This window comes from Cuculus canorus, chromosome 27 (genome assembly GCF_017976375.1).
Source record: "Cuculus canorus isolate bCucCan1 chromosome 27, bCucCan1.pri, whole genome shotgun sequence".
NCBI classification, from domain to species: Eukaryota; Metazoa; Chordata; class Aves; order Cuculiformes; family Cuculidae; genus Cuculus; species Cuculus canorus.
This window is the reverse complement of record NC_071427.1, coordinates 1015143-1039763: the sequence shown is the minus strand read 5'-3', so window position 1 is coordinate 1039763 and position 24621 is coordinate 1015143. Positions and strand designations below refer to the sequence as shown.

Sequence of the window (24621 nt, the reverse complement as noted above, 5' to 3'; positions counted from 1 at the left end):
CTCTCTGCAGTCTGTACGTACCTGGGGCAAACACTTCACTCGCATAATCCTTCACAAATCCAGAGCTAGAGAGCATCAAGTGTATTTTTAATGAGGAAAAGGAAGAGACAACTGAAGAGTACGTGCGTGGGAAGGCAGTAGTAAACACAGGAGCCACCTGGGCTCTTCGCTGGAGCAGCGACGAGGAGGCAGCAGCTACAGACAGAGGGAGGCGGTTCAGTAAAGCCTGGCTTAGTAAAGATCTGACAGGTCTTGGATTGAGCTTCAACACAAACATATCCAGCACTGCCACTGGTGTAGGGGCTATGAGAAACCGGGGCTTTGAGGTCTACGGCAAGGTCAAGCTGTAAGGGCAGCTGTCCCACATCCTGCCCTCTGGTTCCTTTTGGAGAACTGTGGCATTTTAGAGTTCCATTCCTGATTTAAATCAAATCTGAGATGCTCAGGTCCACCTGAGAGACTGCGTGAGACAGCTTTGCTAATAGGGTGCTCTCAAGGGCATGGTGTTGGTGTCGGGGCTCAAGCAAGCAGCGGCAGCGCTGCTCACCGGGAGCCCAGCGCCCACCCAGGGCTGTCAGAGGGAACACAAACACCCACACATCCAGCGCTTTCACTGAGACGATGGCAGCAAGGAAAAAAGCGCATCGCTTCAGCAACCAAGAGGGGGGAAAAGCAAATTGAAAGGCAAAAAGTAACTAGCAGCAAGCTTTGCCCCTGAGCACAGAAAGCAGGACAGGACGCACGGGGCCTCGGCGCCAGGCTGGGACCCGCAGAGGAAGGGAACACAAACCCTTTTTCCTTTACAGAACCACCTGGTCTTGGTGGGTCACAAGTGACCATGGAAGGAGGGGACACAATAACAACACATCCACAGTTGATGAAAACTCCACCTTCACGACTGCAAAATCCCAAAGAGCTTTCTGTTGCTGGTGGCCATCCGCTGGCCACCACACCACCGGCAGAAGAGACCTGCCAGGACCGGAACTGAGGTGATTCTGCTGGATTCCTTCAGATTTTCAGGTTTTCTTGCCTTCTGGGGACTACGTGATCTGACACAGCGGAGGTTACTGTGCTCTGTTACCAAGAGCCTGGGCTGCAGAGTTTCCTCAGCAGGAGACCTCTGACCAGACACTGCTTTTAGGAGTCCCAACTCGCATCCAGCGTGGGCTCATTCACAGCCCAGAAGGCCGACCATATCCTGGGCTGCACCCAAAGCAGCGTGGCCGGCAGGGCGAGGGGAGGGATTCTGCCCCTCTGCTCTGCTCTTGTGAGACCCCACCTGGAGTCTTGTGTCCAGTTCTGGAACTCCCAACATAAGAAGGAGATGGAACTGTTGGAACAAGTACAGAGGAGGCCGTAGAGATGATCCAAGGGCTGGAGCACCTCTGCTACGAGGACAGGCTGAGAGAGTTTGGCTTGTTCAGGCTGGAGAGGAGAAGGCTCCGGGTAGCCATTAAAGCAGCTTCCAGTATGGAAAGGGGTTACAGGAAAGCTGGGGAGGGACATGAAGTGACAGGATGAGGGGGAATGGCTTTAAATTGTAAGGGGGAAGATTTAGATTAAACATTAGGAAGAAATTCTTCTACGCTGAGGGTGGGGAGGCCCTGGCCCAGGTTGCCCAGAGCAGTGGTGGCTGCCCCATCCCTGGAGGGGTTCCAGGCCAGGTTGGATGGGGCTTGGAGCCCCTGATCCAGTGGGAGGTGTCCCTGCCCATGGCAGGGGTGGAACTGGATGGGCTTTGAGGTCCCTTTAGCCCAACCCATTCCATGATTCTATGACTTTAGATACTTGAGAACTGCAATTGTTCTCGTTTTCCTGGGATGATGCTATTTTCAGCCTTTTCTTTCCTTTTTGAGAAGAGCAAGCAGCTCTGGTTCCTACCATTGCCCAGAGTTGTTACAGTAATCTTTTACTGGAAGTTCTGTATCCTGGGCTGCTGGATCCTTCTCTGTTTCCTGCACGAAGACGACTGATCTCATTTAGGATTATTTTTTTTCTCCAAAGAAAAAAAAATGGAGAAAATTATGGAAAAGGCCCAGTCAAAGCAGGAAAAGGAACATCCCCAGGGCAGCCAAGGCCAGGCGGGAGCGTCCACTGCCATTCTTGGAGTGTGGTGCCCACTTCTGAGCATGAAAAAGGACCTGTCTGAGATCTACACACACAAAACTCCTTCTCTACAGGGGAAACGACAGTTTAAACAGAGATAAAGAAGGAGTGGAGGCAGGTATGCAAGAAATTAATGAGACCACAGCGGTCAAACCAGAGCACGGGTAACATGAGGACACGGCCAGAAAGATGAGTAGAAAGTGCTGGACCAGAGAGGATCAGGTTAGAGCGGATTTGACTGCAGAGGTTGAGGTGAGGGGTGCAGATAGAGGTGAGGGCAGGATGGGAAGCGCAGGCAGCGTTTGTTGAAATGGGAAAAAGAGGAGGAGATGGTACAGCCAGGCAGAGGACAGGAATGTGGTTGAGGTGGTCAGAACGTGGCTGTCTGCTCTGCAGGCACCTGCAACAGGACACCAAGCCGGCCAAGAGCAGAGGAGAGGACGCCATGGCCACGCCAAGAGCCTGGCCAGGAATTCCAGCTGGGATGACTGATAAGCAAGGTATTTTAGTGAAGTGACCTGAAGGCTCTGAGAGACCCAAACAGAGCAAGAACAAGGACAAGGGGAATGGCCTCAGGCTGCGCCAGGGAGGTTCAGACTGGACATCAAGAAAAATTCCTTCACTGAAAGCGTTTTCAGAAACTGGAATGGCTGCTCAGGGAGGGGGTTGAGTCACCATCCCTGAAGGTGTTTAAAAGAGGGGCAGATGAGGTGCTGGGACATGGTTTGGTGGCAGATAGGAATGGTTGGACTCAATGATCTAAGAGGTCTTTTCCAACATGATGATTCTATGATTCTAGATGAAGCTAGAGAGCAACTGGGAGCTGAAAAGCACAGACAGATGTGGGGATGGGTAACGAGGTTATCCTGCAATAACCGAGGACAAGTTTGAAGCATTTTTAAAGCCATTCTGAGCACGATGGGATGGCCAGACAGCAGGAGGAAATTTCAGAGCAGCCACAACTGTGGTCTGGACGTGAGAAGCTGGAAGAAGGGAGGCAGACCTGCAATTCACCCCTCATGTGGCTCTGCAGAGGAGATTAGTGCTGATGAGCTGCGTGAGGAAGATAAGGACCACACACGCAGTCTTGAGCAACCCTGAGAGGAAGCGAGGGGGTAAAGAACTCATCTACGCAGTAAAGCTGTGCCTACAGTCACGCTCATACACTAAGAATCTCAGGGACTGAAGGCAGATAAGTATTTTACTTTACTTATGACAGGTTGAGAGAGTTGGGGTTGTTCAGGCTGAAGAAGAGAAGGCTCTGGGAAGACCTTAGAGCAGCTTCCAGTAACTGAAGGGGTTACAAGAAAGCTGGGGAGGGACTTTTTAGAAAGGCATGGAGTGATAGGATGAGGGGGAATGGCTTTAAATTGGAAGGGGGAAGATTTAGATTGGACATCAGGAAGAAATCCTCCACACTGAGGGTGGGGAGGCCCTGGCCCAGGCTGCCCAGAGCAGTGGTGGCTGCCCCATCCCTGGAGGGGTTCCAGGCCAGGTTGGATGCAGCTTGGAGCCCCTGATCCAGTGGGAGGTGTCCCTGCCCATGGCAGGAGGTTGGAATTAGATGATCTTTAAGGTCGCTCCAACTCAAACCATTCTATGATTCTATGATTTTCTGCATCTTATTCTATTATATTCCTTGTGACCTTTGAAACACCTTCTTCCTCCCTCACATGGGAGCTAAACATGTAAAGGCAGGGATCCAATTAATTGCCTTTTGAAGTAGTCGATTTATGTTGCCAATAAATCACTGACACAGTGAAAAAAGAACACAATAAGCCACCCTAAGGGCACAGGGTTCCTGGCACAGCAGCACATTAGTGCATACAGAGCTTAAAATAAACCTTGTGAATGATCAAAAAAGTGGTCAGATTAAACAATTTTTGTAGGAAAAACTATCAAGTAAACATAGGAAAGCAACAAAAGCACAACTTGGTCTTTTTCCAAGCCAAGACTAAACCCAATTGCTTCCACACTGCAGTCACACGTGAGACTAAAGGGGGGAAAGAGGCAGAGCTGGCTGCTTGCGGCCCACCTCGGCAGTGAGACGGGTCTCAGACCGCACTGCTGGAAGTTATTCCGGGTTTCAAGTGTATTTCTTCATCCTGCAGCACAGTCCTAAGGCTTTCCCAGGTTTGCAGAAGGGAGTTCATTTCTTGGACCCACAGCAGGGCTGTGAGATGATGAGTATCTGATCCTCGGGTGTTGCGGTACCATGAGGTCAGGGCGAGGCCCAGGGGACGGAAGGCAGGAGGAGGGACTTCTTAGAAAGCCATGTAGTGACAGGACTGGGGGAATGGCTATAAATTGAAGAGGGGCAGATTTAGACTAGACATAAGGAGGAAATTGTTCACACTGAGGGCCGGGAGGCCCTGGCCCAGGTTGCCCAGAGCAGTGGTGGCTGCCCCATCCCTGGAGGGGTTCAAGGCCAGGTTGGATGGGGCTTGGAGCCCCTGATCCAGTGGGAGGTGTCCCTGCCCATGGCAGGGGGTTGGAATTAGATGATCTTTAAGGTTGCTTCCAACTAAAACCATTCTACAATTCCATGAAGGCGTGCAGGAAAAGGCACCAGGACATCATTGGCTCCTCTGGAAGACGAGAACAGAGCTCAAGGTGTAGCAGAGCCTCCCCAACAGTCTGTCCCAGCACCTGCTGGCCCACGTGCCTCGAGCCAGGCTGCATTCTGCCACTTGGGATCAGGGGATGGACTGGTGAGGGACTGGCCCAGCAGCACTCAGCACCTCGCAGGCTTTCTGAGGGGTTACAAATGGGTGTTTTAGAATAAGCCTTCATTGATTTTTATAGCTTGCTCACCTTGCATTGCAAGAAGTATATGACCCAAGCCACAGCAACAGCAGGAGTGTTTGCTGTGCGAAGCCAGCTGCGTTACAGAACATCCCATCTCCCTTCTGTCCACCAAATTATCAGCCTGTGGCTGCTCAATCGCAATTTGATTTTCCTCTTAGTGCTGACTTGGTGCCTAGCTATGTAAGCCAGAAAGAAAAACATGACCTTGATTCAAGGCAACACATTAGCCGTGTTGGAGAAACACGCTGAAACAAAAAAGCAGCTCCAGAAGGGGTAATGTCACATCCCTCCTCTGGGCATCCACCAAAATCCCTGTGCAGGCACAGAGCTCCATGGGCAGCCCCAACAGGGTAGTCTTGGTTCCTTTACCAAGGTGGGGAGAGATCTTTTCCGACAGAATAGAATCATAGAATGGTTTGGGTTAGAAGTGGCTCAAAGCCCATCCAGTTCCACCCCCTGTCATGGGCAGGAACACCTCCCACTGGATCTGGTTGCTCCGAGACCCATCCAACCTGGCCTTGAACACCTCCAGGGATGGGGCAGCCACCACTGCTCTGGGCAACCTGGGCCAGGGCCTCCCCACCCTCATTGTGAAGAATTTCTTCCTAATGTCTCATCTAAATCTTCCCTCTCCCAATTTGAAGCCATTCCCCCTCATCCTATCACTCCAGGCCCTTGGAAAAAGCCCCTCCCCAGCTTTCCTGGAGCCCCTTTCAGTACTGGAAGCTGCTCTAAGGTCTTCCTCGAGCCTTATCCTCTCCAGGCTGAATAACCTCAACTCTTTCAGCCTGTCCTCATAGCAGAGGGGCTCCAGCCTTCAGATTATCTCTGTGCTCTCCTCTGGACCCATTCCAACAGTTCCGTATCCTTCTTATATTGAGGATTCCAGAAGTGGACACAGGAGTCTAGGTGGGGTCTCACAAGAGCAGTGGGAGTACCCAGAGCTCAGGAAGTCGAGACTCAGAAATGCCCCAGCCTTGCAAGCAGAGCAGTCAAATGCTGCACAACGTTGCTCCTCCTCACCCTCCTTTCCCCACTGCACAACCACCTGCAATCGATGCTCCACAAACCTCAACAAGCTCAATCTCTCCTTGCCCTGGCGTGAAAGCCTCCCTGAAGCACTCAGCTCCAGACACGGGGAAACACAGGGCACGGGGCTGACCCACGGCGAGCAAGAGCTGCAGGAGCGCTAGGATTTGGACAGAGGAGGAACCAACCCAAGTCTTTGTTGCCTCCGAGAGCAGGGCCATGCCATCACTCTGCAGAGTGCTCAGGTCACCAGGACACTTTCCCTCACTACAGCAAGGGCTTCTGGTTGGTGTCACTACGGGAAATGCCACACCAGGATGTACATAAATATGAGGTCATGGCACCACCAATAGCTGCACCCCAGAGAAAACCCGCTGGTCCTCCAGACCCTCAGGGCACAGACAGGGATGGACGAAGCAGGGAAGAGGGACAGATAAGGAAGTGCCAACAGTGCAGGGATGAAGGAGTTCCAGTTTTGTCCCCAAAGAGGCCATTCCAAGTTGGCAGAGCAGTGCCAGGGACTGCACAGGGAAAGACCAAGAGGATCTAGGGTGGGATCTAAGAAGAGCATCTCCAGACAGCAAGAGCAAGCAAAGAGAGAGAGGAAAAGATGAGAGAGGAAAGAGACTCAGCTGAAGCCAGGAGTGCTTTGGTTTTCACTGGATGCAGGAGTCTAACACCGGCTTGCACTGAGAAAGGAGAGAGATCAGCTGGGAAGGGGGTAAGGGAACAAGGACAGAGAAAGACAGAGAAAGGTGCTGACTTCAACAGAAGACATCAAGGAAAGCAAAGGAAAAGTCTGTCTGCAAGGCAGATAAGGCTGGAGGAAGGGTGGGGAGAACTTACGTCACATCTCACTTCTCTGAACTGGAGGGGGGAGCGATCGCTGCGCCAGGCGCTGCACCCAGAGGCAAAATGTTGTTAAGAACATAAGCAGGAGTAATAAGAACATCACTATTGCTCCCTGCAAACCACTCTTTGCTTGCTGGAGACATCCCGGCAGTACCTCCCACAGCTCCAGAGGTACAGGAGACTCGTGGGATGGAGCAGAACAATGGGAGGTGTCTCATGCTCCAGCACGACCCGAAGAACCAAGCAAACATCTCGGAGAATTTCAAACCTGCTCTCTTGCAGGCGACAGCTTGTTTGGAAGCTGCACTTTCCTTGGGAGACAAAGAAAAAAAACTCCACTGACCTATACAAAATACCCAGCTTAAGTGAATCCACAGTGTTTGCAATCAGTGAAAAACAAGTGTCTTTTCATCAAAATTGCATAATAAGAAAGAAAGCCAGCAGAAGCAACAAGGTGTCAGTCTGCCGTATGGCCTCACGGCCTTGGCAGGAGCGGTTCTGCAGCGGCACAGGGACACGCAGGCGTTGCTAAAGCTGCCATTGCTAAATCAAGGACGTTAATACATGCGTTGCAGGGAAGCACCAGCACAGAAAGCATGGAAACAGAATTTCCTTGGGCTCCCTCATGAGAGCTGCTTACAAGGACAGAAATCCGGGAGCAGCGGGAGTGGTTGAACCACTCCAGCGGTAACTGAATCACCGGAGAAATACTGTTTTGAATTAGCCAGCTGTCTCAAATGAGGTTTACTTTAGCGAAGGTATTAAATGCTTAGAGAGGTATTATGAATAAGTCACGTGTAACCTCTTCAAGCGGTTACCACCAGGATATGTTGGCTTTTGACATCCTGGTAACTTTAGCAAAGCCAGAGCCTTGGCCTCAGTGCCAGGAATTCATGCCCGGTCGCAGGGCTCTGTCCAGGATCCCCTAGGTTCCTCTCCCTGGGATTTACACGATGCGTGGACAAAAATACATCCTTCCTTTTCAACTTGGGCTGACATTTTGTTGGGATTAAGCAGCTGCTGCTCTGATGCTTGAGTGAGCTGCCAGCCTGGGCATCTCTGTGCAGAGACCTTGACTGCTCAGCACGGCCAGGATTGTGCCAGGCAGAGCAGGCAGCACAGCCAGAGGAGATGGGAAACCAAAGCTGAGCTGCAGATGGCTGAAACAGGAGTCTCTGGGGGTCAAGGTGGTGCTTCTCTAACACTCAAAGGGGACAAAATTAACAACAGGTTCAAGTTAAACCTCTTCACAAGCAGTTAATGAATTGCAAAGAGACATGGGAGAGTCAGTGCTACAGTAAAACAAACAACACAAGGCAGCGATGGAAAGGAAATGCTTTCGCTGGCAATCTGGGAAAGCAAAGAGGGCAAATGGGCAAGCACGGGCTCAGGGACAAGAAACATGGACTGACCCACGCTCCCACCTCCCTCCGGCGGCTGCAACCAGGGAGAAGCCCAGGAGCTGTGCTGAAGGCAGCGCTCGCTTGTGGCTGCAGAGACAAAGCCAGAGCATCACCCTCGATAATGCTTTCTAAAAACACACGACACACTCAATACAGCCCCAAAAGTCTCAATCCATACAGTTCTGCCTGAAATCCTAAAGGACAAAGTGTCTTCGGTGGGGAGAGTACTTTGCAAGAGAAAACAGTCTTGTGATGGATCTGGCTGCTGACCAGGAGCCAGAAAGGACTTTAAGTGGAAGAACTCCAAGAGGGGGGATATTGAGACTTGTACAGCGAGCTGCCTGTACCAGCACTCACTGTAGCTCCCCCAGAGCCACAGAAAGGCAGGCACCTCCAGACACACCGACCCAGCCTGACTTGGGTTTCTAAGGAGGCAGGAATCATGGAATCATAGAATCACTAGGTTGGAAAAGACCTCTTGGATCATCAAGTCCAACCATTCCTATCTGCCACTAAACCACGTCCCTGAGCACCTCATCTCCCCATCTTTTAAATATCTCCAGGGATGGGGACTCCACACCCTCTCTGGGCAGCCTCTGCCGGGGCCCAATGACCCTTCCTGTGAAAAATTTTTTCCTGATGTCCAGTCTGACCCTCCCCTGGCGCAGCTTGAGGCCATTCCCCCTTGTCCTGTCCTCTGTCACTTGGGAGACGAGCCCAGCTCCCTCCTCTCCACAACCTCCTTTCAGGTAGTTGTAGAGAGCAATAAGGTCTCCTCTCAGCCTCCTCTTCTCCAGGCTAAACAACCCCAGCTCTCTCAGCCACTCCTCATAAGACTTGTTCTCCAGCCCCTCACCAGCTTTGTTGCTCTTCTCTGGACACGCTCCAGAGCCTCAACATCCTTCTTGTGGTGAGGGGTCCAGAACTGAACACAGTATTCAAGGTGCGGTCTCACCAGTGCTGAGTACAGAGGGAGAATCACCTCCCTGGACCTGCTGGTCACACCATTTCTGATACAAGCCGAGATGCCATTGGCCTTCTTGGCCACCTGGGCCACTGCTGGCCCATGTTCAGTCGGTTGTCAACCATTACCCCCAGGTCCTTCTCTTCCGTGCAGCTCTCCAGCCACTCTTCCCCCAGTCTGTAGCACTACACAGGGTTGTTGTGCCCCAAGTGCAGGACCCGGCATTTGGCCTCGTTAAACCTCACGCCATTGGTCTCAGCCCATGGGTCCAGCCTGTTCAGATCCCTTTGCAGAGCCTCCCTACCCTCCAGCAGATCCACACTTCCTCCCAGCTTAGTGTCATCTGCAAATTTACTCAGGGTGCATTCGATCCCCTCATCCAGGTCACGGATAAAGACACTGAACAGAGCTGGACCCAGTACTGAGCCCTGAGGAACCCCACTTGTATCTGGCCTCCAGCTGGAGTTAACTCCATTGACCACCACCCTCTGGGCCCGGACATCCAACCAGTTTTCAACCCAGGAGAGTGTGCGCCTGTCCGGTCCAGAGGCTGAAGCAGAGTGCTGTGAGAAACTGTGTCAAAGGCTCTACTGAAGTCCAAGAAGGCTCCATCCACAGCCTTTCCCTCATCCAGTAGTTGAGTCACTCTGTCACAGAAGGCCATCAGGTCAGTTTGGCAAGACCTGCCTTTCATGAGCCCGTGTTGACTGGGCCTGATCACCCGGTTCTCTTGCGTGTGCTTCATGACAGCACTCAAGATCACCTGTTCCATGACTTTTCCCGGCACTGAGGTCAGACTGACAGGCTTGGAGTTTCCTGCATCAATGAATGGATCACGAGAGGTATCTATCTCCTTCTCTCCACAGACTGTTAGATTCTAAAGAACATGCCTGGCTGAGGCAAATTTAAGGTGTAAAAAGGCAGGGCAAATAAAGCCAACCCTGCCCAGAGAACTGTGTGACCACGTGCAGCCTTGGAGAAAATGCTGGCGGCACTGACAATACTTTGTTTCCAAAGGCCTGCGCTGCTCGGTCTGCAATGCTCTGGACAGCAAAGACACAAATGATTCCTGAAGATGAATCCTAGGCAAGAACTGTGCATCTTCTGAGCCTAAAGTTATTGCAACAAAGAAGAAACTATCTGTTCCAGGATAGCTGTATGCACTGAACATCTGATCTAAATACTCAAGGCTGAAGCCTTCCAGGGGCCACAGAAACATGGTTTTCACTTTGTGACTATGCCAGCCCCGCTGGCTAGAGGCTCATCGATTCAAATCACTTCCCTGTAAACACATAGATGAATGTTAAGCTAAAATTGATGCAGGAAAGTCAAGTACTGGGAAACCATCCTTCTGAAGACTTGGCCACCTCATTCATCACATGCTCCTCACTCGAGAGCCCTGCTCTACAACCCTCTTGCGCCCGAGGTTGAGCGCGGGGCAGCAGCTCCTCTGTTTCTTCCCAGCACAGGCACCACATGGCAGCATCCGGACCCTCCCCAGGCACCGGGGACCACAGCTCAAGTCTCCATATTCACCTGCAAGCGGTTCAAAACAGACCTCCTCAAAACCTCTCAGCCCATCAACCTCACAGCTTGAACCTTTTGTGGTTTCTTCAGCTTTCCACCAGCTGCTTGGTTAAAAATTAACCGAACGAGGCTGAGTGGCAGGAGATCTCCCCACAGCCGTGGGCCAGCCCGGCTGCCAGAGCAGGCGCTGCGCTCAGACGAGTTCCCCGCTCCCAAGATCAGGCAGGCTGGCAGCAAACACTGCTACTATTTTTAACTTTACCAGACCACAACATAAACAAATAGCTGCTTCAAGAAAGAAAAAAAAAAAGCCAATTCTATTAAAAAATTCTCTTTAATCCTTGCTAAACAAGGCTGCTGCCTTCCCTCCCTGAAAGAGGCTGCAAACTGAAATTCCTGTTTGTGCAGCTCAGGGATCGCAGCAGTGAGGACCCAGAGAAGCCCGAGGGCAAGGATTAATTCTGGAGCAGGGATCCAGGAACCCATGGCCACACAGCACAGTGGGAGAGATGGATAGTAGATCCATTACCTATTAGATAGATGAGATCTTAGGAAGAAATGTTTTGCTGTGAGGGTGGGGAGGCCCTGGAACGGGTTGCCCAGAGCAGTGGTGGCTGCCCCATCCCTGGAGGGGTTCAAGGCCAGGTTGGATGGGGCTTGGAGCCCCTGATCCAGTGGGAGGTGTCCCTGCCCATGGCGGGGGTTGGAACTGGATGGGCTTTGAGGTCCCTTCCAATCCAAACCATTCCATGATTCTATGAAATAGCTCCCTGCCTATTCCAGCTCAAAATTCTTTGCAGCTAAACCTGCGGCCAACGCTGCTGGTAAGGCAGGAAGGTTTATGAAGCTCCTGTGAAGATGCTCGGATAGAAGAGAGGGGACACTCTCTTTATTGGGAATGAGAGGGTAAGAGGGTAAGTTAGACAACAGGACCGAGGCCGGGCTGGATGGGGCTTTGAGCAACCTGATCCAGTGGAAGGTTTTCCATGCTCATGGCACGGTACTGGACGGGCTTTAAGGTCCCTTCCAACAGAAACCATTCCATGATTCTATGATAAACAGGGAGCCAGGGGCACCTTTCACCCATGCACCAATCCTGTAAAGCACAGTTTGTGGCCACATGAAGACCAGACGAGAATGCTGATATACGAGAAGACCAAAATGTAAATTAAGGCAATGTTGACTGCAGCATTTCCTGACTTACAAGAACTTTCTGCAGCTTCCCCAGAACCATTTCAACTGACCATGCAGCTTCCCCACAGCGCTCGCCAGAATGCTCCCTCCAGTCTGCAGCCAGTTCTGGCCTCTCTCCCTGAAGCCCTTCACGCACACTCAGTCCGAGCCAGCTTTTCCCAGGGCTGATGCCCACACCCATGGAGATCCCTCGTGCCAACTAGTGACTATTGCAGCCACCTCAAGCAGCTCTAAGTCTCCCAGGGCTGGAAAGAGAGGAGAGAGCCATGCAAACAGCCTAAGCTTGCTGCTTTCCCCTGTGAGGGCCAACATCAGCAGGCAGAGCATCACCCAGTTCTCCTGTGGGTGTCACGGCGGCCACTCGGGAGCAGGAGTGTGCTCAGATGCCTGGGCTGCCATTCACACGTGGGACAGACCATTCATCACCGCCACTGCCGTAAAGCACACTCCTGCATCATTCCCAGTCCTTGTCTTCCATCTCCTTTCTCCTCTTCTGCTCACTAATTTCTAGCTGCACTTCCCAGTTTTACTGAACAGCAGATTTTTATCACAGCACTTTTATCACTTCCCCCAAAGTCTCAAAACACTCCCCACCCCTCCCCGCAACGTAACAGGAGCAGAGAGCTTCTCAGATAAGGCGGCTGAGGGAACTGTGTCATTTTTAAATGACTAAGCAGCCTCTTTCCCCGCTCCTCTTCTCAGAAACGGATGAACAACTTGGGGATGCCACTTCCCGAAAGTATTTGGTGGAGAGCGCTGGCCCATCTGGTGCGGGAAGGAGATTGCACCAGGCTGGAGACTGAGGGTTCTAACGGGAAGTGCCAGTGAGTTGGCAAGGCTGGGATCTGCTCTTTCAGAAGGGCTCTTGCGCCAAAGGCAGAGCTGCTGCTAACAGCAGGTGCTTCTGAAAGCCGTCATGTTTTATGACTGGGCCTCTAAGCAAAAAAAATGCCCCAGCAAACATCAGATGGTGGAGCACACTCATCGCTGTTACGTCTGAAGAGCGGCAAGTTCAGTGGTGCAGAAGCTCAGAATAGTTTAACAATAAGAGGGGAGATTGAGATATCACGAAGAAATGTTTTGCTGTGATGGTGGGGAGGCCCTGGAACAGGTTGCCCAGAGCAGTGGTGCTGCCCCATCCCTGGAGGGGTTCAAGGTCAGGTTGGATGGGACTCAGAGCAAGTGGATCCAGTAGGAGGTGTCCCTGTCCATGGCAGGGGGTGGGACTGGATGGGCTTTGAGGTCCCTTCCAACCCAAACCATTCTATGATTCTAGCACCCAAGAAAAACAAGAAACCACACTCAGACTCCAGCCAGGGAACAGAGCATGGTAGAACTAGTACAACAAACAAATGCAGACTTCCAGCCCAGTGAGCCGTTTTGCTCCAGGAGGTCCCTCCACTCGTGCCATGCCAACCAGCTGAACTGCGCTGGACGGAAAACCAGCACATCCGTGTGCCTCAGCTCAGTGCAGCTCCTCCTGGACTCGCAGCACTCCATCGCGTGGTGGGGACACATCGCTGGCCCCTGGGAAAGAGCGTGAGCAGGCTGCTCGCACGGGGTTTACTAAACCACGCTACCGGTTGCTTCTCAAATCAGGGAAAATACTTGCTACTGCGGAACTGCAGGCACTGGAATTGCTCTGGGGCTCTACAGTGGTGGTGAGCTGCATGTTCGACTGCTCTGCAGCAGGATTCTCCCAGCAGAAAACTGGTGACTCTTCAGCAAGTGCGCAGACAGCCCCAAAACTCAGAAGGCACTGACAGCACTTTAGACAAGCTGTTTCCCCAGCAGACAGAGAAGGCACCACAGCAGGGCAGATCAGCCCCTTCGCTGTGCTCAGACAGGCCTCAAACATGAGAAGTAGCAAATAATTCGCATCCCAAAGTCTTTGACAGCTATCGGTGATGACTCGAGGGCTCTATTCCTCACCAAATATTTCTCTTGTGGCTGAGGCTCACCAAATGCTGCCCACCCATCACCTCACAATGCTTGCAGACTGCCCGTTGGTTGCCACAGCCCTGCAGGCTCCAGTTCAGAGGGGCTTCTTGATTTCAACAGGAATTAGAATGTGATTGTCCCTGGATGCTCACTCATCCACCTCGGTGCAGACAGGACCCTGGCTTGCTTTCTTGCCCCTCCTGCCTTCTAGAGACACAGACATAGGATAAACTCCCCCAATATTCACTGGTCTTTGAGCTTCTATTCAAGTATGCAGTTTGCTAATGCTGTACTTGTTATGAGGTGCTACAACATCTGTGAGCTATGGCCAAACACACTCCCACATGTTTGTTCCTGGGCATAAATACTTTACAAGCTCTTAAGCTAAACCATCTGAACCTGCACTCAAGCTTTTGGCCCTCAGAAGCCCTAATATGCTCCCTGTTACTGCGCTTGCCTGCAGTGTCCTCAGAGCCAAGGTACAGCCCTTCCCTAATTTTTTAAAGCAGTTTTCAACCTCAGCAACAACTATTTGAGAGATTTTGGTCAAAGAGTCGTTTTATGTGTTTAGCAGCTGGGAGAAAAGCGATGAGACTCAGGACAGCACTAACCACGGACGTATCGTTCTGTTACAAACGGCTTTGCTAAATATATGGTTCAGTGCAGCGCTGGGGTCCAAAGCTGTCTCCTCGGCAGCGCTGCCCAGTCTATGAACAGTCAGTTGTAAATTAAACAACCATGAAAACTGAAATCAACTTCAAAAACTAAAGCTGGAACACTTCCCCACTTGTGGGGCTCTTTCCCCCTCCATGGCACCGGGAAGAGACGAGAACACAGGAAGGATTGCTGGGAACTGCTGGAAGGAGGTGGGGTCATAGAATCAGAGAATAGTTTGGGTCAGAAGGGGCCTTAGAGATCATCCAGTTCCAACCCCCATGCCATGGGCAGGGACATCCCACTGGCTCAGGCTGCCCAAGGCCCATCCAACCTGGCCTGGAACACCTCCAGGGATGGGGCAGCCACAGCTTCCCTGAGCAACCTGGGCCAGGGCCTCCCCACTCTTACGGGGAAGAAATTCTTCCTAATGTCCAGTCTAAATCTGCCACGCTCCAGTTTATACCCGTTCCCCCCCATCCTATCACCACAAGCCTTTGTGAACAGCCCCTCTCCAGCTTTCCTGTAGCCCCTTCAGGTACAGGAAGGTCGCTACAAGGTCTCCTCTGAGCCTTCTCTTCTCCAGGCTGAACAAGCCAAACTCCCTTGGCCTGTCCTTGTAGGGAAGGTGCTCCAGCCCTCCGATCACCTTTGTAGCCCTCCTCTGGACCCGTTCCAACAGCTCCTTCTTATGTTGAGGCTTCCAGAACTGGACACAGTATTCCAGATGAGGTCTCAAGATCGCCTGGTCCAAGCTGTCCTTGCTCACCACACGTAGCGGGGTTCATCGCAGGCAGCTGCTATGCACTTTGGGGGTCAAAGTCAGTCTAAAGGTGAGCACAGCACAGCACCTGAACAAGCGAATGAAGGGACGCTTGTGGTAGAACCAATGCAACCCACTGACCGCGGCCTGAACTGTGACTTTCAGTGCTGAAGGCTGCTGGACCCATCAGGAATCCGTTGCCCCTGTGGTCAACGTAAAGATGATACAAGGACTGGCTGAGCTGTGTTCTGCTTTCTCCTTTGACTGGGGGCAACACAGGGCAGAGACCGGGCACCACAGCTCAGGAAGGAGCAAAACGCAAAGGCTTTGAAGCACACATCAATGTTAGTCAAGAGAGGACAGGTCTTTTATGAACAGTATCAGCAACTGCCACATCTCACTTTTCAGAGCAGAATATGACAAGGAAGTCACGCAAGAGATCTGGGCTAATGCAACGCTGTGAGATAAGAGTAAAACTAACAGGAAAAAGAGAATCACATTTCTGAGAGTGTCATGTTTCAGCTGGTCGTGTGCTGACCTCCGTGTTTCAGTGCTCAGGCCTTAAAATATGTGTGTGAGTGCAGTGCTGCTCATAGCCCCGCAGCCCCACAGTCTCCGTCAGCAGCAGCAGGTGGGGGTTCACCAGTAAGGGATGCCCCAAACACTGCTCCTGCCCTCTGCAACCATGTCACTCGGTCTGACAAGAGCCTTGACCCCCCCCTAAACTCATTCCTTGTGGAGGTTCTGAGAGGAAGAGGAGGAGGAGACAGCAAGAACCACAAGGACACCAGGGCAAACTGGTCATTTTTTTGTCAAATGCTAAAGAAATAAAAGTGAAGCAGGAAGAAAGCGGTACCTCTGTCAAAGGTCTCGGTCTTCTCTCTACAACAAATTCTGTGTGGCAGAGCTCACAGTAACTTGTGTTGGAGGAGGACAACCATTTTTCCAGGCAGCTCTTGTGCACGGTGCCCAGTGTTCCTGTGCAGTCACACGGGGAAAGCAGTCCCTCCCCATTTCCACCTTCATGACAGATTCGACAGATGGGACCATCACTAAAGAGGCAGACAAACAGAATGAGATCACAGTCAGAGCAGGCAGAACGATAACAGCCACACAGGAGAATGGGGACCGACCCCACCAAGCCCAGAAGGGTGCATGCACAGCAGGCAGCACGTGGCAGAGCGTGCCGGGTGTGCCGCGACTCTCCGAGGCAGCCTCCTGTGGCAAGAAACCAGTCGCAGGAAGCGTGGAGGCAACCAGGACATTTTAGGTCAGTAAAATCTGGAAGCCGTGCTGATGAGCATCACAATACCCAAGATAAGCAGGTACATCAGCCTAGCCAGCTCAGCGACCACAGATGGGACCATAGCGCACGTGTCTCACAGCCTCCAGCTCCGCTCACAGCAGGCAGAGAGGCTGGTGCTGGACCCAAAGCCAGCCGTGAAGAACTGATGCAAATGCAGAGGCCCAAAGTGCAGTTGGATGATCCACACCAGTCACAGCCTGCCCCCAGCCACCCCGAGCCACTCCAAGAGGTTGGCAATCATAATTGCATTTATCAGATCGCCTGCCCCCTCTCACCTCATCTCTGCTCTGCTCTGCTCTAGCAGTAGCTGAGTAAGGAACAGCGATATCTAAAGTCACAACGACATCGATCCTGGAAGCTCGGCTTCATATTCCATGGCAAGCATTCACACAGACTCAGTTCTTGGCATACGCATCCTCTGCCCCTGATGGTGCAGTAATTCACTCGGCATCCTGTCCACACACGGCCACGCAGAGAACCATTCTGCAGCACTCAGGCCTTTAAATGTCCACAGAAATACCTTGGTGCTTCGACAGCCACCACTTCTCACCCATGCTTGGCTAGAAGTTTCAACCTCAGAATCAAATCTCTTTGATCAAGTCAAGATCTGCTCTCTTAGAACCTCACAGAACTAGAGATGCTTATCAAGGAAAGTATCAAATGCTTTCGGAGACACTTGGAACCTTCCCCACAGGAGGCCTGCACTGCTGATTGCACTCGAACCACTCCTTTGTGCCCAAGATATTCCCTCACACCTCTAACCTGCGCTGCTTACTGTGGACTTAGTGCTGCTGCTCCAGCATTCCGCAGCCGTTACTTCCAGTGGATCAGATGATATTCATGCAATAAATTTCATCACAGACTAAAGACATTTTTTTGCAGCTACTCAGAGCATCAGGTGCCTTCCTGTAGCAACGACTTTCTCCGGCGGCTCAAAGAACCAAGTTCTCACTTGAAACCTCTCATTTTCCTGTTTCGAGTATCCCCCCATTCCTGTCCTGTAAAACACAATGTTTTCCACACCACAGCAGATGTCTCCACATTGGGGTTCACAGACCCGCATCGCAGTGCGCTCAGCCCCTCTCTCACACGCAGAATAGTCCCAGCCTATTTGATTGAGACATATCCACCTCTGTCACAACCGGCACCACCTTTCCCTCAACCTCTTACATTCCCAAAACTTCCCTTTAGAGCTGCAGGGACCAGAGCTCCACTTCTCAAGCTACGGGTACACCAGGGATTTTTGCAGTGATTGTATTCTGTTCTTCATTGCTTTCCTAACTCTTAGCATGTTCTTTGCCTTTTGGTCCGTGCTGCCCCCAACTGCCTCTTGCCCTGGGTCTCCCTCATAGAATCATAATCATAGAATAGTTTGGGTTGGAAGGAACCTTAAAGATCATCCAGTTCCACCCCCCCTGCCATGGGCAGGGACATCACACCGGATCAGGCTGCCCAAGGCCCATCCAACCTGGCCTTGAACCCCTCCAGGGATGGGGCAGCCACAGCTTCCCTGGGCAACCTGGGCCAGTGTCCCACCACTCTCGTGGGGAAGAAATTCCTCCTAATGTCCAGTCTAAATCTGCCCCTCTCCAGTTTATACCCATTCCCCCTTGTCCTATCACCACAAGCTTTTATAAACAGCCCCTCTCCAGCTTCCCTGTAGCCCCTTCAGGTACTGGAAGGTCGCTCTAAGATCTCCTCAGAGCCTTCTCTTCTCCAGGCTGAACAACCCCAACTCTCTCAGCCTGTCCTTGTGTGGAAGGTGCTCCAGCCCTTTGATCATCTTTGTAGCCTCCTCTGGACCCATTCCAACAGCTCCATCTCCTTCTTACCTTGAGGACTCCAGAACTAGACACAGCATTCCAGATGCGGTCTCACAAGAGTGGAACAGAGGGGCAGAATCCCCTCCCTCCCTGCTGGCCACGCTGCTTTGGATGCAGCCCAGAACATGGTTGGTTTCTGGGCAGTGAGCGCACGTTGCGGCTCATGTCAAGCTTCTCATTGACCAGCACCCCAAGTCCTCTGCGTGGCTGCTCTCAATCACATCATCAGGACCTGACACTTGGCCTTGTTCAACCTCAGAAGGTTCTCATGGGCCCACTTCTCCAAACCCACAAGCACGTATGGAAACCCTGGACTGGTGCTCTTCATCAGCATCACTGCAGACTGAGCTGCACCCATTACTTTAGCATGCAGTCATTTCCACTAACATTAAGTTCCCCAACCTCAGGTGTCTGGTGTCACCTTAGGTCCAAGAGCATCCCAGCTGGCATCTGAAGGCACAGGTTTCCTAGAAGCCCTGTCCCACACCTGCCAGCCCCATAATGATGATGTCTTGGGCTCCCTGGGAAACCTCAACTGACTCTCAACACTGAACTTCCTCGGTGTTCACTGTTCATCGGGATCATTTAGGAATACAATGCTGGGCAGCAGAGGCCTGGAGCAGGGCTGCCCTCCCTGGATGATGAAAACGAGCTGCTCATCAGCATCTTACTTCTTTCCTAGCTTCTAAACAGCCACTTCTTTCATACAGCAACTGTTCTTGTATCCATACTGGCACAGACTTGGAGGGGGGGGAATGGAGGGTGCTGGTCCCTTCTCCCAAGTAACAAGTGATAGGACGAGAGGGAACGGCCTGAAGCTGCACCAGGGGAGGTTTAGGTTGGACATCAAGAAAAATTTCTTTACCAAAAGGGTTTTCAGGCACTGGAACAGCTGCTCAGGGAAGTATTTGAGTTCCCATCCCTGAAGGGACTTAAAAGATCAGCAGATGAGGTGCTCAGGGATCTGGTTTAGTAGTCAACAGGTATGGTGGACTCAATCTTAAAGATCTTTTCCAACCAAATGATTCTATGAGAAAGCAACATCCTTATTTCTAAGACCCTTTTGCCTGTCCCCCTGAAATCCAGGTGAGCTGTATCAGCCACCGCCTTTCCCCACAACTGCTGCAGTACCAAAACCACACGGATGCCACGTCCTGGCTCAGACTCCACTGCTATTCTGACTTGAAAGAAAAAACCTGTCTGCAAAAGGAGTTTGTGAGATTGCAACACAACAGCCAGAGTGAGCAATCTGCAGTCACCAAAGCAGCAGCACCGTTTCCAGTGATGTGCACAACCAGACAAGACAGAAAGCGAGACACAGGAACACAGTGCACACACGGGGGGTGTATGGAGGGAAAACGGTGGGACGCGAACAGAAGAGCCAGCAAGAAAGTCCAAGTCAGCTCGCTGAAGAAAAAGGAAATCTCATCTCCTGGTCTACCACAGGAGAGATTTACCACTTTCAACTCCATGGTTAATAAGTTTCATCCCAATTGGACTTTTTATTCATATTTAGGGTTGTGAAGCAATGTAGCCCCACTGCACTGACCCCTTCTCTTAGCCAAACATCTCTGGTGACCCAGTGACACTTGTTCTCTCCTCATTTTCACATGCTTTTTCTTCAGCTGGGACAGTCCCTGCAGCAGGAGTCTGGAGAGGTGGTGGAAACTCCTTCCTCAGAGACACTGGGAGTGGCACTGGACAAGGCTCTGAGCAGGCTGATCCAACTTTGAAGTTGGCCTTGCTCCGAAAGAAGGCTGGGCCAGCTGACCTCCAGGATTCCCTTCCAATTGGAATTATGCGATGATTCTGTAGTCTTCACTGCCACAAAGCACAGTGCTGGGTCAGAACGATATTACAGCCCACTCGCACAGCACTGACCAAAAATCCCCAAGCCTCCAGTGCTCTCTGGCATCTCTTATTTCCCAAGAAAAGCATCTGTAAGATATTTCATCCGTTCTCTTCCTGTTTGAGAAGTTTCACGTTTCCAGCGCATTAATATAACCTTGGCTACCAATAAACAACTCAGAGGGAAAAAATTTGCTGACAGTGTGAGGAAAATTCTTATCAGGCTCCATTTTCCTTCCTTCCGATCCGGAAAGAGGGGGCTGGTCACCAACCCCTCTAGCAGTTCCCAGCAGGCTGCAGAGACTGTGTCACTGGTTCAGCCTCTCCGTACAGTCACACTGCTCCAGGCTGCGGCGCTTTATGTTCTCCAAGCGTGGCGCCTTCTGCCTTCCTGTTTGGATTCTGACGTCTCTTTCAGCTCATGTATTCCAAATAATCGGCTCTGATGGAGGTTTGGGCGTTTCTGCCAGGCTCACGCATTCACACATCGCAAACTTGCCCGAGTCCTGAGGCTCCACCCAGCTTCACTTTGCTGAGTTCTGGTGATGAGGAGCCTGAAACCCACTGCAAGAATGAACTAAATGGCATCCTACGAAGACACTCACATGAGGAATCCTGTTGGATTTTTTTAACCTGTAATCCCAAACAGTTTTCTCAGCTGATTTTACACCTCTACAAGTTTTAAGGGCTCACAAAACTTCTCACCCAGCCTATCTGTTGACAAGAGAACAAGCTCAGTTCCCTTGCATTTTTCTTAACCCGCCCCAGGTTTGCTAGACAGAGCAATTCCGTTTGCCTTCATTCTCATCCAGCTTTCCTCCCCCACATTTGCAGTCACCGCTTTCACCTCATCACTGTTCGGCCATGTTCATTAAAAAAACCCCAGCTGTTGGGATAGGATTTGAATGCAAAACATGACCGGTCTCTCTAGCTGGACTGAACAACGCTGCCAAGCGTCCTCTGTTCAAACTACATGATAAAAAGTCCCATCAGAAGAGTCTGAGCAAGGGAAGCTGCCACATGTGCCCTCGAGCAGTACCTGGACACTGTAGTTCCTGCCACGCCAACACCCTCTTCTCCCAGGGGCTTCAAATAGACACAACCATCTTGGAAGGACTGTGCTCCAGTTTCAGCCCTTCAGCCATCCCCATGAACAGCACCTTGTCATTGCCAGCGTGGCATTTCCCCGTCACTTCTGCTCAGTGAGGACCCAGCAGTGGCACACAGTTTCAAGGAGTACGAGCCCCCATCCAACCACACAACCTCCTCTGAAGACAACACAGGCCTGGGAAGCATCTGGCTAAGAAGAATTCACACTCAATACTAGCACCTTGGCGAACTCCTCCATAAAGTAGCCTTTGTTGCCTCCCTCTACCCTTAAAGCCACACAAGAAGTGGAAGAGAACCGCAACCATCTGCACCCCTTCCCTGCGGCAGCCTTACCTCTGCGTGCCCAGCGCCTTGATCACCGTCGAGAGGAGCCGCCCATCCTTGGCGGTGACCTGCGTGACGTACTGTGGGCGCCCAATGTCAGAGTCCTCCACCGATTTGGAGAGGGCAGCGCTTCCCGGGCAGTCGCACAGGGAGCCGGGGAGGTGGCAGCAGTCGCCAGTCGTCATGGCAGCTCCGGACCCCTCTGCCCCGGGGACCGGCACTGGTGGCACGGAGACCTGCGGGAACAGCATGGAGGTGAGAGCCCGGCACCTTGGACCTCCCTGCCAGGCCACGGGTCCCCCCTCACTACTGTACCCCAGTCCTGTGAGAGCTGGCAGTGCCCCAGGGCCCCAACAACCACAGGTTTTGTGAGTCTTCTGTCCCCTTTCATCAGCTTTGTGAGGATTCCTTACCATAAAATTGAGGCTCCAAGTGTCCTACTTACATAATTTAGCGTCAGAATTGCAAATTTTCCTTTCCCAGAGAGAATTCTTGGTACACACCCTTTAACCTGACAAAGCCTTTCAAGCTGAACGTGCTGATGCAGAGAGGGAGAAGGCAACCAGGAGCCCCATGGGCCCGTGTCATCCTGGCTAGAGCTGTACTGAAGACTTCTGTTCACACTCTCTGTAAACGTTGCAAAACTTCACCTGAAGATGGGACTGGAATCACTTTGTGTGGTCAGTTCAGGGAGGCCCTTCTCTCCCATCCATGTTCAGCTGCCTTCCAAGCTCTTTAAAGCCACCAAACGCAAAACATAGAATAGTTCGGGTTGGAAGGAACCTTAAAGAACATCTAGTTCCAACCCCCCTGCCATGGGCAGGGACATCCCACTGGATCAGGTTGCTCCAAGGCCCATCCAACCTGGCCTTGAACACCTCCAGGGATGGGGCAGACACAGCTTCCCTGGGCAGCCTGGGCCAGGGCCTCACCACTCTCATAGCAAAGAAATTCCTCCAAATGTCCAGTCTAAATCTGTCCCTCTCCAGTTTATACCCATTCCCCCTTGTCCTATCACCACGAGCCTTTATGAACAGTCCCTCTCCAGCTTTCCCGTAGCCCCTTCAGGTAGCGGAAGGTCACTATAAGATCTCCTTGGAGCCTTCTCTTCTCCAGGCTGAACAACCCCAACTCTCTCAGCCTATCCTCGCAGGGAAGGTGCTCCAGCCCTCTGATCATCTTCGTAGCCCTCAATGCTCTCCCAACCCCGTCTTTGATTTTCCATCATTTTATTTCATTACAGAAAAGCCCACACTTCCATATCTCTATCCCATGCGGTACACCCCAACCATGAACGGGTGCATATCAACTACCCAAAAGCACCATAAGTCATAGAATCACGGAGTGCTTTGGGCCATCCAGTCCAACTCCCCTGCAGCAGCAGAGACATCTTTAACTGGATCAGGTTGCTCAGAGCCCCATCCTACTTGGCCTTGAATGTTTAGAGGCACGGGGCCTCCACTGCCTCCCTGGGCAACCTGGACCTGTGTTTCACCATCCTCATTGTAAAACATTTTTCCCTTGTATCCAGCACAAATCTCCCCTCCCTCAGTTTAAAACCATTCCTCCTTGCCCAGTCCTCCCAAAGCTCCATGGAGAGGGCAGCGGGATACAGTTTTCCTTCCCTCCTTCCCTTTCAATGGTTCAGACGGATGGTGATTGTTCCAACAGCCAAGGGCAAACAGCACAGCGCACCATCATGTTCCCAGCATCTCTGCTATCTACCCAGCAAAGAGAGCATAAGGAACTAGCAGCAAATGCAAGAACTGGGGAGGAGATGCAGAGAAAAAACCCAACAAGACAAACCAGGATGAGCCTCACGCCGACAGGAGAGCTCTCTGCCTTCAAGATGCCCCAGCTGCCAGCAGCAGCCGTGTTCCTCCCTGGCAGGGCTGTCTCAATTCCCAAATCAGACTTGCTTTGCAGATCCTGAAAAAGCCCATTTTCTCCCATCTCTGTTAGCCTGGTCTCTAAGAGGCGTCTGTGCAAAAATAAAGAGCTGGGGTTACAATTAGTCACAAGCTGAACACGAGCCAACAACATCGCTCTCCTGGTAAAGACCAAAACTCTTGTGTCCGTAAACAGGACTGCCTTACGTAAGGCACGCAGAGCAACCCCCGTGCACCAGGATCAGAGCTGGAATGGGTCTCATCCTGGTGGCTGGATTTCAAGAGAGAGACAAACCCATAAAAGAAGCTTAAATGAAAGCAATGAAAAGGATAAAAAGGTTGGGAAGGGAGCAGGGGGAGGAGAGAGCCCAAGCAAAAATAACCCCAAACCTTACCAATGAAGAAATATGAAAAGAATTGGGTTTTAGGGGGTGTGAGGGGGAATCTTCAATCCCCGTCTCCTGGAGATAGAGGCAGGCAAACAAACCTTCACCATCCCGTCCAAGGAAATGCTTTTTTGTTTCGAGATCTCAGTGCTTAACGAGAGGCAAACATTCCCACGAAACAGCAGTTTCATCAGGTTCAGTTAAGCCTAAACCAAACTAAAACAGCTAAAGAAAACAGGGCTTGTTCCTGGTCAGAGGCTTGGCCAGGCTACAGGGGAAGAAAAGAAAAAGCCAGTACAAGAATGTGATCGTTGAAGCCCTGAAAACTCTGATTTGGGTAAGTGCAAGTGTTCTGTCGTGGTGTGGAAATGAAGCAACTCTTACCCAACCAAGGGCTCCAACTCTCAGTGCGGCTCCCTCAGCAGTGAAAGCGTTCCGGAGGGAGCTCACTGCATGGGTGCCTCCTCACCAGGCGCTGGCTTTGGTAGCTTCCCCTCAAGTTACAGAACATTGTGAAAGTTCTAGTAGGAAAAGGTCTAAACTCTGCGTTCAGGCTGTTCTTGATAACAATCCACAATCCTCCCTCCACATCTGCACAGGGGTAGGCTTGAGCCTGGGGGCAGCCCAGTCCCCATCGGAACCAACGGGAACCGCTCCATCAAAACCGAGCTCAGCAGACCCAGCACCGCCCAGA

The 24621-nt window shown here is 51.7% G+C and overlaps 1 protein-coding gene across 4 annotated transcripts in view; it reads right to left on the bottom strand.

The window, feature by feature from the left end:
• MARCHF2 (membrane associated ring-CH-type finger 2) overlaps nucleotides 1-24621 on the bottom strand; it is a 47036-nt gene that overhangs the window by 7257 nt on the left and 15158 nt on the right. For 2 of the 4 annotated variants that reach the window (XR_008447212.1, XM_054049830.1), the window contains exons 1-3: nucleotides 23459-24614; nucleotides 21662-21888; nucleotides 16098-16293 (exon numbers count right to left, since the gene is read on the bottom strand). Coding sequence is in view for 3 of the 4 variants with exons in the window: in XM_054049830.1 (XP_053905805.1) it covers nucleotides 16098-16293; nucleotides 21662-21888; nucleotides 23459-23695 (660 nt within the window). In the remaining variant the exon portion in view is untranslated. Of the gene's footprint in view, nucleotides 1-16097; nucleotides 16294-21661; nucleotides 21889-23458; nucleotides 24615-24621 lie in introns of those variants that run through there. The other 2 variants (XM_054049831.1, XM_054049832.1) reach the window with 1 other exon arrangement.